Source organism: Polyergus mexicanus, unplaced genomic scaffold (genome assembly GCF_030449975.1).
Source record: "Polyergus mexicanus isolate NDT 795.1 unplaced genomic scaffold, iyPolMexi1.0 SCAF_4, whole genome shotgun sequence".
In the NCBI taxonomy this organism is placed as follows: Eukaryota; Metazoa; Arthropoda; class Insecta; order Hymenoptera; family Formicidae; genus Polyergus; species Polyergus mexicanus.
Window position 1 is genome coordinate 10,275,914 of NW_027223324.1, and position 17,019 is coordinate 10,292,932.

General features: G+C 41.5%; 1 protein-coding gene across 2 annotated transcripts in view; it reads left to right on the top strand.

Moving 5' to 3' along the window:
* Retn (retained) overlaps positions 1-17,019 on the top strand; it is a 93,934-nt gene that overhangs the window by 26,630 nt on the left and 50,285 nt on the right. Inside the window, exons 2-3 of one of the 2 annotated variants that reach the window (XM_070294299.1) lie at positions 7,250-7,447; positions 8,261-8,737. In XM_070294299.1, the coding sequence (XP_070150400.1) occupies positions 7,250-7,447; positions 8,261-8,737 (675 nt within the window). The remainder of the gene's footprint in view (positions 1-7,249; positions 7,448-8,260; positions 8,738-17,019) is intronic. The other variant, XM_070294300.1, reaches the window with a different exon arrangement.

The window sequence follows — 17,019 nt, forward strand, 5'->3', positions numbered from 1 at the left end:
AATCTTCTTCCCGCTTAATTCTCTCTCTCTCTCTCTCTCTCTCTCTCTCTCTCTCTCTCTCTCTCTATCCTTCTCTCCCTCTCTCTTACAAGACCGAAATAAACATTCGTCTCTTTCTCTCTTTCGCTGTCGCTTTTTCTTTCGCTTCCTTCCTTTCGTTCCGTTCGTGACCGTGCATACATCGGAGAAGATAGAGGACAGGAACGATGACGAAAGAAGGAAGAATACGAACGCGATAGAGAGAAGAGAGGACGCGCGCGCGAGCGCACACGTCTTACGGTCTTTGTAGCGGCAGATCAAACTCGGCGGGTCATTAATTAAATCTGGCGGAGCAGCCCTCGTCCGTTCGTCTTTCCGCCGCGTCTCCGATTTACTTTACACGAAATACGCCACGGTTATAAATATGGGTGCCCGCCATGGGGACCCTTTTCCCCGAACTTGATCTCGCGGACCGCCCTCGAAGTCGGCAGTCAGGTCGACTGTCGCGCAGCGGATTTCCTTGACATTATTTTTTTGTCAAAAAGAGGATCACACTACCTAATTCTTTGCGTGAGAAAACTGCAACTGAAAAAAGAAGAAACTTGTAAAATTTCCCCAACGACGTTTCATCGTCAGCGCCGGCACTCGATTAGCATGTCTCCCACGAGGCGTCTCGTAGGAGTTTGCGTAAAAACGAACCGATAAAAATAATTCGCGCTCGCAATGAAAGATACGATGATTCCCTCGGGCGATCTCGAATCTGGCAAACACATGGAAGAACACGAGGAGACGACGTATGGAGACGCGACCCTTGTCTAGTAAATGTCCTAAATTCAACGAGCTCCTCCTCAAGAGCTCCTTCATCCGCATAGAACTTTAGGGAAACAGCGATATACCTATCTACAATTGCAAACACACGTGGCGCGCACGCGTTTCCTCCGATATCTCTCCGCGATCGAGTGGATAGGAATGAGGGGATCAAATTGATGTATTAACGACAAGAAAGCGCTTTTTTCAAAATTTCTTTTTTGTCTTTAATAATGAAAATGTTACAACGCGATGCGAGGATTGTCTCGTTCGATGCCGCTTCCCCGCGTAGCATTCCGCGGGACGCTTAACCTAAATAGACAGCTCTGATCGATGTGCTTTCCCGGCGATATTGATAAATAAATACGATTACGGCGATGACGATTCCGATGGTCGATGAATTTATACGCCTGACAAGAATCCCGGTAGGGCCGATAAATCAGCGCTCTTCCGTTCACCCGCGATCACATCGCGCGGTGGACACCGGGGTTATAATCTCTCAATCTAAATCGATCGATCTGCCAAAACGACTCCGTTTCCGAGCTGTTTATCATCGGGCGCTTATGAATTTATTTTATGTGGACCGTATATATAGAGTTACACGCGCGCATTCGTCGCGCGCGCGCATACGAGAAAAAGATGAGCCACGATGAAGCCGTGATCCCTGCGTGCACCGCGGGAGGGCCCGCGGGAACTTGTGTAAGGTACTCGAGCTTTCATTCCTTTATTGGGTATCGATAAACGCCGGGACCATTCGTTAAAATCGTTACTCTCTTCTTGCAACGTATATTCGCCTCTATCTGTTAATGACGGATCGATCGCGCGATTCCACGAATAGATATCACGAGGCTCGTCTGCAATAATATTTGCGATATCGGATATTTTTTTATCAAGATTCAGTGAGAATTTTTTCATTCATCGTTTAATACGCAAAACGCGAAAGAAGTTATTTGCGCGCGAAAAAAAAATCTCTGTTAAATAATAATCTAAATTAGTTGTATTTCGGCGCATGCATTTTCACGAGTTTCTCGTTCAATCCTCGACACATGTTTCTTTTCCCATTGCGACGCCGTTATTTGACCTCCCAATTTTTTAGCGCGCGATTAATCACCATATGTCATGACGTTCCGAATTCTTGGTTGTTTTCATTTAGAATTCATTGCGCTTTTATCGGTTTCAACGCACGGGGGCAATCGCAGGCATTCATGAAATATGGTAAAAACTACGACGATGTCCCGATGGCATACACCGACGCTACAATATGTAAAGCAATTATTTCGCAGTCATTTCCTTCGATATCGGCGCGATACGCTTACAACTCATACCTGGCGTTACCGAGGAAATGAGTTTGATAAAGTCCTCGATAACGCCATCCTATTTCACGCGTTTGCACATTACGCGGCACATTTCGTTCTATAAGTGCGTCGAGAATTATCTGCATTTATGTACGTTATAATATATAGAATATTTTCATATTCTTCCTCGTTGTGAATCACGTGGCATTTGGTAATAGATTTTGCGCGAATGCGCAGATAGCGCTAACGAAAATGCAATAATGTAAAAAAATTATGGAAAGTTGAATATTTTTTTTTTGTCGTGACAAAGAAAAAATGAATAGTTTACGACGACTCGTGTATCATCTTTCAAAATACACGCACGCGCGCGTTTTTTTGTCTTTATTCACAACACAATGTATTTATAGTTACGTTATGCATGTTTATAGTGAGACATTCGCGATCGCCATCAAGAGTCATCGGTTTATCTATTCATTGATTTGCATACTTGTTTCGACCGTGTTATTTATTTTTTGTAATATCTAATGGTAACGCATGTAGCGGAAAAATATTGAAATATGCTCGTACACTTTACACATTTATCTGATCACAGTGATCTCTATGATTTGCCTGCATCGTTATTTCTCGTGTTACTTTCATTAAATTGTTTATTTTTCATTAATTTATTTATAAAATAAAATTTTGCTTTTCTTCTTTGTCGTATGCATCCGATTACGGAAAAAATTCACGATATATATTTCTTGCCGATGATGATACTTTTATAATATACATTAGCGAGACAAACTATCGTCTTTTTCATCTCGCGCTCTTGAATACGATTGCTATTTAAAGTGAGTACATATACCCCTATGTACGCGAAGTATAAGCCGTTTAAAGTCCAAATACCTCGACAGTCTTGATGGATCAGTTTGTATGATATCGGGGCGAACCGGATACATTAACATATATAGAGAATTATTTTCGATCTATCGCTAAATATTATAGTATTTAACAATTTATACAATTAAGTTTCTTTGTGATGCGAGGCATCCTTGGCCTTGCAGTTACGATAACCGTAATTTCACCGATCGTAAAACGGGCTATACTACAGATTTATTGCACAAGAAGGCCACGCGGTCCAGAAATAATAATAAAAAAAATGAAGTAAATACACTTGTGTGTGTGTGTGTGTGTTCCGTCCGTGTAATAATATTTCGCATTAATCGTAAAACTGGGGGAACCACGAAACTCGGGAATAAAATTGTCTAATCTGTGAAAAAAGATTGATCCATATGATACATAACTTGGAAGTATAAATATTGCTATATATGAGAATTATATACTTTAATCTTTTTTATTATTCCGTACAATATATTCTGTAACAATTATATGTATTACATATATCACATATAATTAATTAAATATAGTTGCGTTAAAAAGACTCGTAAAAATTTATCGATAATTTTATGTTTTAAACACATGATCCAAATTATAATTGTGTTTTACTCAATAATGAAAATTTTATCTCGAAACTTGTCACATTTCATACTTTGATAACAGCACTTTTTTTGTATACATATTATATTTACAATATAATGATTTATTTCCACAAAGTTTTAAAGTATTGGCGCGACCGTTAGTTACGTAATAATTGCGTTAGAATATAGCTAATCGATTACCACGTTAATGTCTCTTTTCTTGATATGCATGGTGATATATTACATTTGATAAGAGTTGATATATATAAGATAGAGTCATAAATATAAATATCTGGAACGAAATCAAGAGAGAGAGAGAGAGAGAGAGAGAGAGAGAGAGAGAGAGAGAGAGAACAATATCATGACTTTTTCTTTTTTTTAACTGCATTAATTTACATTAATTAAATGATTAATGCGCTGATTTAAAACTATATTTTCAATTAATGCATATTACGATAAAGAGGAAAGAAATCGCGCCCTTATCACGACAAGACTTTGCAGACGCTACTCTTTTAAGTGGAATCATTGTAGTGTCACTGATAAGAAACGGTTTCAGCTAAAAGTATAACAATGACATTTTACTGATTCAATTTGAGACAGTAGTATTAACAGTCGATTAAGATTGGCGAATATTCATTTAACCGGAACTCCCTCAATTAAACGCGATATAATCCCGCAGTAATTAGAATATTTAGAAGCCCGCTCCGTCTGCAACAGAGTGGTGCCTAGAGCGTTTAGGCGATGATTTACAGGCCACGTCGAAGCATAACGCACACACGCATAAATAAGCACTCGTGCATGTACGTACGCATTCGGGCAACGTACGAGGCACGCACCCACGAGTCTTTGTTGCAGAGCGCAAACACACTCGCGAAGCACACACACAGTGGAAACTATGAAGGTATAAACAATAAAACGATCGGATGGTGGCGGTACGCGGTGATAAATCACGGCGGACACAGTTATCTGCAGTGGCTGCGAGGGGTAACGCGCCGCGGCTTAGCCTTCGGTAAATTTAGCTATTGTCGTGCCTAGGATATATTAAATCTCGTTAAAATGTCTTCATGAAACCGCAGCGCCGCGCCTCGTTGCAAGCATGTGGAAAGGGAAAGGGAGAGAGAGAGAGAGAGTGTGTGTGTGTCTCTCTCTCAATCGTGCAACGAAACATTGTAATATTATAACGTCTTGTATTTGTGTTTGCCGTATAATATTTCGTACAGCATAACGTCTCCATATATACATAAAATACATTTTTTTAATTTTATTTAGTTTTCCTTAAATGACGCAAACAATATTTAAATAAAGAAAAAGCGACGAGGTCGATAAAATATGACAATATAATGCGCGGATACTGAGACATTCGTTGTATAGATATTTTTGGGACGGAAAGGGGGAAGAGGAGAAATGAGAGAGAGAGAGAGAGAGAGAGAGAGAGAGATTTTCTCTTTTCGAGAGATGAAACCGCCCACTTGTTTATTCATGCCGACAATTTTATCCCCTCCGTTGATTTATTCCAGTCGTTCTGCCATTAAAAAAAGAGGAGAATGGATATACGTCATTCTACTATAATCTGAATTTCCACAAAAGTAAATATCGAGAAAATTTCTATATAAATATTCATTTGAAGATATAAGGATTGTTATCGATGCGATAATAATCAGGATATAACGCACACTCATATACAGATATATACTTATAAATTCGGACAGGTAGAAGTAGAAAAGGCTCGTCATATATATATCGATCGTCAAACACATCCAAGTCGGATTAATAAATGTCTATCCGTTCCGAGATATTTGATTCGCTTTGGCTGCCAATGGATGCCAACCATCGTATCTCCTTCGTCACTTTCCATACGAGATACAGACACCTACGTACGAGCGCTCGGTTCGAGGACTAGAACAATGGCATCTTCGAACGGCTCTACCGTGATTATTGTAATGACGGTACCGTCCGCAAACACTTTTGAATGATATAATTCGTAACCCGACGCGCCACGGTGAGAATAACGATGCCACAGCGTTAACCACCGTAATTTATTTTCACGCCTTCCCCTACCTCCCGAGATACGGCGATTTCTACGATACTTTTCGCGTAAACAGCTTGCCTCCGGAACATACTTTCACGATGCGTTATTGGAAGAGATCTTGGAGTATTGGCATATGCAAATGACATACCGTTGATATTCAATAACGTTCGATGGACACACACATACTGTTAAAAATATATATGTATATCTTCCAATACTCATATTTATCCTAATATTTTTATAGAAACATTATTTAAGATTTTATCGTGTCCGCGATTGTAAATATATAGCCAATTTTACGTAATTTTGATTTCGTTATTAAGCTTCTCTCTCTCTCTCTCTCTCTCTCTCTCTCTCTCTCTCTCTCTTGTATTAAGCGCGACGAGTTTTATAGCTGTTTGAACGAGAGACTCGATTCAAAATCTGAGAAACGAACTTGTTTCGTATTTGATCAGGATTCTATTTCTTGCCGCTCATTCATTTCTGGCCACCACCGTGGAGGGTCAATATTATCACACGTGCTCAAAACGCCGACAGAGAGAAACCGTTTGTCGCTTCCTCGTCCATCGAATGCCTTGTCCTTCGATCGCAGTTCCATTTAAGATTGGGCGACCAGCATCGGTGCATTTACCGTTGGAGATCCACCTGCATCCGATAGGCATATATTTACTCAAGTCCGCCCTTTCCAGGTAAAAAGCTCGCCTCTCGCCGTTCGAATATATTCGAAGCTTCGATGAATCTATTTGCATCTTCTTTCAGATATAAAAAGGCATATACTCCCTCGTATAGAATAGTGAAATCTCACTCTCTTCGAATGCCTTCGTGACATTTTATGGCAACTCTCTCTCTCTCTCTCTCTCTCTCTCTCTCTCTCTCTCTCTCGCGCGCGCGCGTTTTTCAATAATTTATATCACGATTAAGACACAACATGAATTTCCGAAAAAATATCCGTGTGATTATCAGCGCGCGAAAAATAAGTATACATGCAAAAGTCGACGCTCGTCTATGTATCGCGAGAGTCGCGGGCGAGACATTTATCGAGCGGCTGAGTTAATTCCAGGTGAGGAAAAAAAATATGTAATGTCCATCTTCTCTTTTTTTTTTACGATGGTCGTTTCCGTTCCCGGTAATGCGACTTTGTACATTTTTATGCCGGCACCGATGCGCAATGGGCACAGCCGTAAAACACTTATGACACCCGTAGCATAATAATGTTACTCGATAGCGGCTATCTCGGTGTATATAACTCATCGCATTCGCCATTTTCCTAATTAATGTTTAATGTCTCGCTATCTATGCCCTCGTTGCTTACGATTGCGCGGTTGGTATCGCGTTATCATATAGATATTGCTGTTTCTTATTCCATTCCCACTACGCAAAAAAAAAAAAAAAAATATATACTATCGAGGTTTTTCAAGGTGTAATCGTGAAATTAGCGTAAGTTTGAAATGAAAACGAGGAGAAGCGAAAAGCTCGACTGATTACCAGTGCAAAAAAAAAAAAAAAAAAAAAAAGTGGATGAAATATTTTCATTAATCAATTTTATAATCAATTTTACATGTATAACTCATCACATGTCGTTGATAATAAGAGAACGCTCGTCTATTTATCTAGTTATTGATACAACATTGAAATAGAATTTCGTAGAATGATCTAATGTTTGTATTCACTTGTGATTTCAGTCATACCGTGAAGAGATGGACGAATCCGATCTGGATGACGAAGTACAAGACGACGAAGACTTACTTTCGCAACCGCTTCAAGGCAGCTCGCAATTGCCGTTGGACATTGCGGCACAAGCTGCTAGCACATCTTCATTAGCGCATTTAAACAATTTTATGAACATGCATCCGCAACTCCTGGCGAAGCTTAGATTACAGGTTAGTCAAGAGCAATCTTTTTTATCCCTGTTGTATTTAATCTTTCGACACTTGCTTTCGCTCAGCGTACACGCTTTATCGGCGCTAAGAGAGAAAGAGAGAGGGAGAGCATATACATATTTCGAAAAATAATCTTATTGTGATGAATTCTCTATTGTTTGCATTGCTCAGTTTTTGTAAAGATAAGTAACTGCATAATTCGTCATAAAAGTTGCTCGACACATTTGAGCGTTCGTTGACTCACAAAAGTGTCAAGTAAGGTAACACGAATCGTGGAAAATCGTGAGATAGTCGTAACAGCGGACGTTGACAGTCATAAATGAGTTACCATTGCGTCATCGTGACAATAGATTTCTTTTTTTTTTTTTTTTTATTACGCAACAGCCTAAACCGGATGACACTGGGTGAGCGCAAATATCTTTACGATCGTATTCCGATAAGAAGGAGGAGAGAGATCACATCATAATACGTGTGTACTTGGCGCGTGTGAAAATTAAAAAATCTTCTAAAGAAGATTCTTCATTCTTAGGAAATTTTAACTGAGAATAGTTAGAGAGATTGACATCTGACCGGTCAGATTTCTACATTTATCAGTAAAAGACATAATTTAATATTTTCAAGTTTCGCAAATGGTGGAATAAAGATTTCGCACAGATCTCAGATAAAAACGAGTTGTGTGTATGTATGTGTGCGTGTCTTCTCTTTATAATGTTAATCGACTAATTGAGATAATTTTCTTTTCATCGTATAAGTTTTAATAGAATTGACTTTGGTTAATCAGGTGTCTTTTTGAACAATTTTTTTTTTCTACAGTACAATGACGCAGAGATGCAAAGGAACGGTTTGGAAGCTCTACACGCTGCGATGAGTAGTAACTTCAGCGTACCCTTGTTCCCGCCCATGTATATGTCGTCACAGCCGCCACCACCACCGCCACTGCCGCAACAGCAGTCGCCGCATTCGCAGAGTAATCATTCGCAACCGATCGTGTCGAATCTCGGAAATGTCGTCGAGAATCAATTAATGATAGCTTCGGCCTCGATCTCGGCCTCCACCTCCGCCTCCGCCTCCGCTCCCGCTTCCGCTTCCGTTAGACCTCCTGCTGCCAATTCGCAAACCGGCGAGTCCCCGCAACGAAACTGCCGGAATAACAGCGAATCCTCGCAAGGAAGCTCCAGAAATAACGGAGAATCTCGGGAGTGTGAATCTCGCGCCTCGACGTCGGCTAACAATCAGCATCCGTCCGGGTCCAACTGGAACTTTGAAGAGCAATTCAGACAGGTGCGTCAGGCAAGTACTTCACAAATATATATATATATATATATTTTTTTCCTCGGCTTTCTCGAGAATAATCGCGCGTCTTGAGCGATACTAACATACTTTAACATTATCGTATCTCAATATTTTCTCGGCATTCTTTCCGATGCTCTCTCTCTCAATCTAAGCTTAAAACTTCATCTTTATAGTCTGTAACATAGATTAATAATTATAATCCAATTTCTGCAAATTTTATATATTACGTGCAATAAAATATACGGTCAATTCGCTCGCTTGACCATCCTTTTCGCTGAAGAGCTTTTGCTGGAGAGAGAACTCTCCTTAAAAATAATTACCTTCAAATTATTCGAGAGTTTATGATACGGCGCATCGATATATACCGATAAATCGTATGCAATTCGACAAAGTCACAGATGGTTAAAAAAAAAAACAAAAAAAAACGCCTTTCTCAAATTGTGCGCTTGTAAAATAAACGTTTGTTCGATTCGAAAAATTTCTCCGGGAGTAGCATCGCCGAGTGTCGTGGGCGTGAACAACTCGCGCGGTCACCTTTGTGGGACACTGGTTAGTGCCGCGAGGCACGTGTAATTACGGCGGAGCTCTCCCCGCGCGAAACGAGATGGCGAACCGGCCGAGAGAGAGAGAGATGGAGAGAGGTGCTTTAATTAATGCAACGATGGAAGCTAATTATTATTTTTACACGGCCGGGAGATAATTACCCGCCGACCGTCCCCCAACGGCAAGTTCGTTGACGGTGTTGCGAGGCAAGAAGACGATCGACTCGACACCGAGGAAGGAACGAACATTTCGGAGCGCTATATGAGCCTATAAGATACATGGGGACTGCCGGGGAATAGGGGAGGAAGGGGACAAAGTTATAGAATTAGCCGGACTTGCATCGCAGCCTTGTTAACACTTTTTGCGCTGACCCCGTGCTCGTCCCCGCATTTCTACCATCGGCCCTCTCGCGGTTTTCGCTTTTTGCGAAGAGGGTGTGGTATTGGATTACCATTTAGATTGTTGTTCGCGCGCGCGGGCCCCGATATCTTCTCGCATGTACGATACGCGTGACAAACCTACCCTCATCGAGGATGATCGCGTCGCGATTTCGAGAGCACGCGACCAATGGATTCAGAATCTTCGAGCTTGACGGAGATGGACGCGAATTTAATCGGATACGCGATATCTTCGCTTACTTGATATTTTCGCCATTCTCTCGCGAAACGAGAGACTCGTTTACCTCGGTACTCGGTGCGCGAGGATTATTCGCTCATCATCGATTAAAGCGTGCACAACGTGCGGACCAACGGCGCGCGAAAGACGAACGCTGTAGTAGGGAAACGAGAAACAACGTGCGCGCGGGAATGGAAATAGAAGTCTCCACCTACTCGGCGAACGGCGCCCGCATCTCACGGATCGCATCCATCATTCCGACGAGGGCGTACAAGCTGCTCTTTAATCTTTCTTCTTCGGGGTGATGGTGGTTTCGTCTGTTTTACTCTTCCTTCGCCTTTCCCCCCCCCCCCTTTACGAAGTGTCGGTAATCGTTCGCGTACCATACTCTCGCGATTTTCTTTTTCCTTCGCGAATCTCTCAAAGCTCTCGTCCCATGGATTCAGGCGTCGCTTTTAAATGTGTCGCCATTTAAGAAAGAATATCTCGCGGCATTTTATGAGAAATTTTATTGAAAGTCTAGATTTTTGGAATCAACTCGAGAGAGCGGAAAAATTCTCAATCCTCTCGATGGGTCGATTGTTGTCTTGAAATACGCGAGATGAACACAGGCGCAAAACCCAACTTCGATCATACATCTTTCCGTGTCGGAACCGGGAGCTTACGTTTCAGTAAAACAAGGATCGTCGTGTACCTGCCTTGTACACAAAGTTAATCCATCGTTGATACAAAACAGGAGCAACGACCCAACATACGAGATCCACCTCCGCGTCTCGCTCCCACACGTACATACATACACGCCCGTTGTATCTCGACGCACTCTCTCTCTCTCTCTCTCTCTCTCTCGCCACCACTACGGCGGTATAATACCGTAGCACTATACTTTGCAGCCATTGTGAAATAACTCGTAAACCTGCAAATTGCCAGCTATTTCGCTCCCATACATGCTCGCGCGCGCGCGCGCGTCTTTTACGCCTTATGTGTCTCGTCTACATGTGTGTACTATGTGTATTCAACCCCGTGGATCGAGAAGATTGCTTCTCTTAAATGTATATTCGTTTACACGTGTATACTTGTACAAAAACGCGTTAGCTCGATGCACAGAACAATCGTAAATTTGTCCCGAATGTTTTAGTCTTCGCTTTAAAATTAATTTTTCCTTAACATTCAGAAGATATTCAGTAACAAGCAATAAAGAATTTCTTTTATGAATTTTCACTTACAAGTCTGATAATTACTAATTTCAAAATTTTAATTTTAAATTAATCTTTCAAATTTAGAGCGGGATCATAAATTTATATGAGAATACTTTTGAGAAGAAATATTCGTTGCTCTGTACGGATACAAAATTAGGACACCTTGTATATCGACGTGCGGGTCGGCGAAACGATGACGAGCGCGCACGCGTACTGGATCACCCTTGAGTTATCATTGTGATTATGCAAATGCATTATCATTATGCAAATGCAGCGGTGCACCTAAAACTCAGAATATACGATTCGTGTCGTTGCTGCCGTCGTGGCTGGCGCGCTTAACGTGGGACGCGGATGGGTACGGTCCTTTGTAATTTCGACAAATAATGCCGTTTTTTGTCCAAGAGTATCTTTCTCTGCGAAGAGAAGAAAAAATCCCCACTTCTATCTGCGCGAAATAATTCAGGAGAAGGAAAAAAAAAGTCCGGATATGATTGTGTAAAAAATGTTTCCATGTTTGCTCAATTGGAAATGAGCGGTTAATTACAACTCTTGTAATTTAATGACATTGGCGCCGACCAAATAACGCGAATGACAAGAAATTTTATATTTTTAACCGCGTTAACTCGTTACGGTTACATAATAATATATGAAGGAAACGTGATAAGATGCGACGCGCGCGGTCATTTCTTTCTATTTTGGAACAGCTGATGCGTGACATATCGCGATATCTAACGTCACCGCTACTCTGACGGCATATATAAAAATATCACCCGATCGGTGTGACGTTTGCATGCTTATTTTTTTCGAAATATTTATAGAGGTATTCTCTACGTCTGTATCGCACAGCTTATATTGTATTAATCTTGCCGCGCAAACTCGAGACGATATCGCCGAATGTGAGATACGTGGAGTATTGTAAACTTTATCAACAACGACAATCAATTTTTATTCCAGACATGTCGAAGGTAACGAATATTATACGCGTACAAATACGACGAAAGAATTGCTTTCATGCTACTTTATATCAGAGACGATTGCATATTGCATAACCAATACTATGATAATATCCGCGTTGATAAACGATAAAAAAATCATACGCTTATGGCTTGAAAAAAATAGGAAGCTTCCCTTCTTCATTTAATATTGCTATTCGCGAGTCGTTCTCTTACTTTCGCTTATCGTTCAATTAACCGGGTTACGCATGCGAAAGCGCAATTACTGCACGGTGCAACGGGATTATTATTGTGCGTTGCATATGTGAGACTCGTTTGTTGGAAATCGTTCGAACGCTTCCATTGTCGCACCCTTTCGTTTCTGGAATAGTGGAGGAAGGGTGTTTAGTTTCTCCCTCGAATGACGTAATTTGAGAGACAATTAAATCCTCGCCGTGCGGTGCAGCAAAGCATTTACGAGCGTTAGATTTCGTCGATGCCCTTCGCGTTATCATCGAGAATTAATGCGATACGCGAGCAATTTAATTGTGTGGTAAACCAGCCTTGATTTTAAAATCGCGAGTGTCGCGTTGAAAAAAAAAAAAAAAAAAAGAGAGAGAAAAAAGAGAGAAAAAAAGAGATCGCGACGATAGAGCCGGACAGAAGCCAGATGAAAATAGCCGCGTTGAAAATTTTACCGAACTAATTTACTTAGTCCGTGCAACACCTGCATCACTTATCCGGCTTGGCGGGGAGACAAGAGTTGTCGGCTTTTCTCTTTCCTCAAATGATATATCGACCCGCGGATTTCTCGTGTTTACTCAATAATTGGATGAGGCTGTAAATATGGCCATTAAGCTACCGACGCGCTTTCCGTTCGTCTTCTTCTTCCCTTCCCCACCCGCAGTTAATGCACTTGACTGCGCTGCAGAAATGTCGGTCTTTGCCCTTTGAATAGTCTAGTTTGATTTGTATTTGTCCCCGTGTCATTGACCTTTTGGCAAAATATTCTGAAGTAACGCTTTCATCTCCGGGACGAAGTATTGTAGCTCGTTTGCGTTGTCGTCGGAAATACTCGTCGTTTACATTTCATTCATTCAGGTAAATATTCTTAAAATTCTTCGTGACAGACAATTCTTAAAAAAAACCGTACCCAAGAGATGTTACCTTTTCAAATAAAGTATTTTAACGGTGGCACTAGGCGATATTGTAGGACAATAGAATCTATGAAGCTACAAAAGTACAATCAGCCTTTGAAAATCATGGATTACAAGAAACGAGCACACTTTACAGATATTGTTTTTTCAACGATATCGCATTCTTTGCCAAAAGTTAATCGTAAATTATTTTTTTCCTTCTACCGTGCAATGTATCTTTGTCGATCTATACAACGGGACAACGGCTGTTTATAATTCTCCGTAATTTCGTTACGATTTTTATCGCGACACACGCTCCAGACACGGTCAAACGCGACACTTTGACAGCAGATGGTAAAGGGGTTCGTTACGCCGCATGCTGATTCGCAGAAACGAGATTTCTAACAACAGGATGTGGCGTATCGTTGATCAACGGTAGCCTTTCCTCCTGAGCGCGGGCGTTTTTTTTTTTTTTTTTTTTTTTTTTTTTTTTTTTTTTTATATATATATATATATATATATTTCCTGTCTCATTTTCTCTCATTACACGTAAAGTTACATTAGACTTACGAATGTTTATTCGGTCACGAGTACACGCATTCTCGATTAACTCGAGCGTCTTAACGTCAAAATAATGTCATCGATCTCGAGCGATATATTTCACATAATTTATCTCTTGGAGACTTGCAGTTTGTATTTCCACGATTCGCGATAATAATTGTAGTAATAATTGCATGTCCTCTTATCACGTGAATTGCAAATTCTTCCGCTTCTTTCGTTCGGTTCCACTGTCGCGCGTGCAAATGTAACATTATCTTCGTATATTTTCTTCCTTTTTCATTCCCTTTCCATTCCTTTTCGATCTCTTTGCGTACTTTACATTTTTTTTATTACATTAAACGCGCTCTAACGATCTCTAATGATATAATATATACGTTACGATGCTTTACGATAACGCGATTCAGCGTGGGAGGGATGGATGCGTGTTAGAATTCGGGGATGTCTCCATCGTGGCCGAACACGAATCTCGTCGGAGACGAGACAGAGAGATACATTTTGACCTCGTCGTTAGCATACGAAAAGTGCATCATATTATATGGCTTGCGCTCGCTATTATAATGAATATCTCCGGCCAACTTATAAGCATATATGTAAAGCACGCGCGTTTTCATGGGGTGTCACGCTGTCACAGACGACGAAGGAGCATCGCGGAGATCGCGCGAGCGCGTTGGTATCGCGCCGATACACGTGCACGGTGGCCACACATACACACATACACACTAACCGTCTGCATCATTCCAAGAGAGACAAGACGGAGATATCATTTGAATTTCAATGAATCATGTGGGTGCAAGTGTCGCTCGTATTCATTCAGGCTACATTCGTGCGTTACATCAATAAGCATCGATGCGACTGTGCACGTATACGCGCACGCACGCATACGCGCCGGGATGCGCGAGAGACGTCGTGTAACGATGAGAGAACACGCGCCCTCTCTCGCGTATATATGTCCCCGTGTAAAATATTGTCTTCTTTTGCTCCTCATTCGTCGTCTCCACCTCGTTTATCCGTGTAAAGAGAGGGAGGGAAAGAGAGAGGAGACGAATGTCGGGGAATCTCTTCCTCTCCCCTTTCTCTCCCTCTCTTCCTTCCTTTATCCGAGTACATTCACGCGCGCGTATTTGTCGGCGAGCGACACAAAAGTGTCCCGCAATTGTATCAGGGACCACAAAAGGAGATTATCTCTCGATCGTTTTTAGAGACGGCTTTTCCGCTTCGCACGCACCAAGTATCAAAGCCGCGACGCAGGTCTCGCTATGCGCGTTCTCTCTCTCTCTCTCTCTCTCTCCCCTTCCCTCCTCCTTCCTCGGCGCTCATCCATTCTAATCCTCTCCCTCCCGTAGTAGCCGTATCAAACTAGCTACGATTTTTCTTCCCGGCCAGCTACGGAATGACCCAGTGACAACCTGTTCCTTCGAGATGTTAACCGCATTTCATCACATGGTGGTCGTCATTCAATGTGGAGAATATAATTTATTTATTCTGAAAAACTTTATTCATATGCGTAAAGAGAATTGCGACGTCGTAGGTGTTTTGTTGAAATTCAATTGCCTAGTCCAGTCACAAACAAGATCAGATGGAGAGATTTAGATCGTGCAAGAAAAACGAATGATTATAATAAATTTTTGACGGTAACGTTTTTTAAATATAAGTTTTCATATTGGAATTTTTATATCGCAATATCCTTTATAAGGCACACTGTAGAGCAATAATAAAGATACTCTCTCTTTCCTGATATAATTTAAAAAAACCTAAGCTATCGATCGAATGCTCGATTAATACTCTCTCTTAAGATCCGATAATCTAACTGGCTCGCGAATGATTTGGCGGGAGATACTATCGTATATTTTTACTATTTATCTTTTGATATAAAATCAATTCTCTTGTAAATTATGATAGCAATAAATTTATAGTGAGTTTCGTTTGAGCGCAAGTTGGAATAATCGATATGTAATAATATATTTGAAGAATACTTTTAACGATATTCCAGCTGCTCATTAGCATGTGGATATTCCGTGTTGCCGGTACAGTTAAGGGTTAATAATGGAACGTAACACTCTACTACATGTATTATCTGTCCTCGTAGAGAAACAGCTCGAGCGGAAGAAGAGAGAGAGAGAGAGAGTGAAAGAGAAAGAGTGATCACGCGGCTTTTTTGCGTTATCTGTTCGAAATCTCGCAGCCACAAGATTGACCCGGAAAAGAAAGATGTACGTCGATTGTCGTTGTCATCGTCGCGATAGCACCGATGCTCACGCGATTACTTGTTCTTCCGCCATAAATACATGGTGTCGTGTTACGGGTTTTATTTTTTCGTTGACTCTCGTGGAAAAACGTGACACGACATAGAGCGTAAACGCCGCTCCGTGTGCGACCCTTGTCCTCTTCTCTATCTCTCCGCAAAAATTACATATAATGGTGAGAGAGAGAGAGAGAGAGAGGCGCGTGCGTAAGCCTTTTTTTCGGCAGCTGGCCGAAAAGTGACGGTTATATATATATACGTGCCGTAACACGGCGCAATAACGGTGCGGCACTCGTGTACATACGCACTTGCCTGCCCTCATTGCATCGGTATACTCGCTATCGTACACGCGGCTTTACCGTCATCGCATCGAACGGCATTACATCCCGGACTCGCATGCACGCTGACTGTGTGCCTCGTTGGCGCACGACCGTCCTCGTTCGTGGACTCGGAACCCTCTTTGTGTCGCGCACGGATTAGCCGGTAAAAATCTTGCATCTGCCCCTTTTGCGGGTTCATATTTATCAATGTGTACAGAAACGCGGAAACCTCTCTCCTCCTCCTCCGATCTTGTGTGCACGAAGGTTGAAAATTATCGGTATTATCGAGAGAGAATCGAGACGATTATCTTGCCGCGCGATCTCCGCAAACCGTACCCGATACGGTAAACGCGAAAAAGCCGATCGAGGACACGATAAGTCGTTAATTACGTCGGCGCGCTCCGATATGTTTCCGGTATTTGTAGAAATTATTCCCGTTACAATTATAATCGCGAGTATGCGCGGGACTTACGCGGATTTTTATGTGAAAAATATCAGATTACGGAAGAAGAAAAAATTGGTCACACTTTTCCAACATAAAAATTAATATCGATTATTTAAATTTATACTTTTGCCTCGACAAGGCGAATTTTCGCGAGGATAGTCAGTCGCGAAACGATCAAGTATATACAAAAGAAAGGATAGCGAAGAAGACAGTGAGGAGGAGGGATGGGGAGGGAGGGAGGGAGGTAAAGGCGGTAAAGAACGCAGGCACGTGTAGGACGCGTCATTTG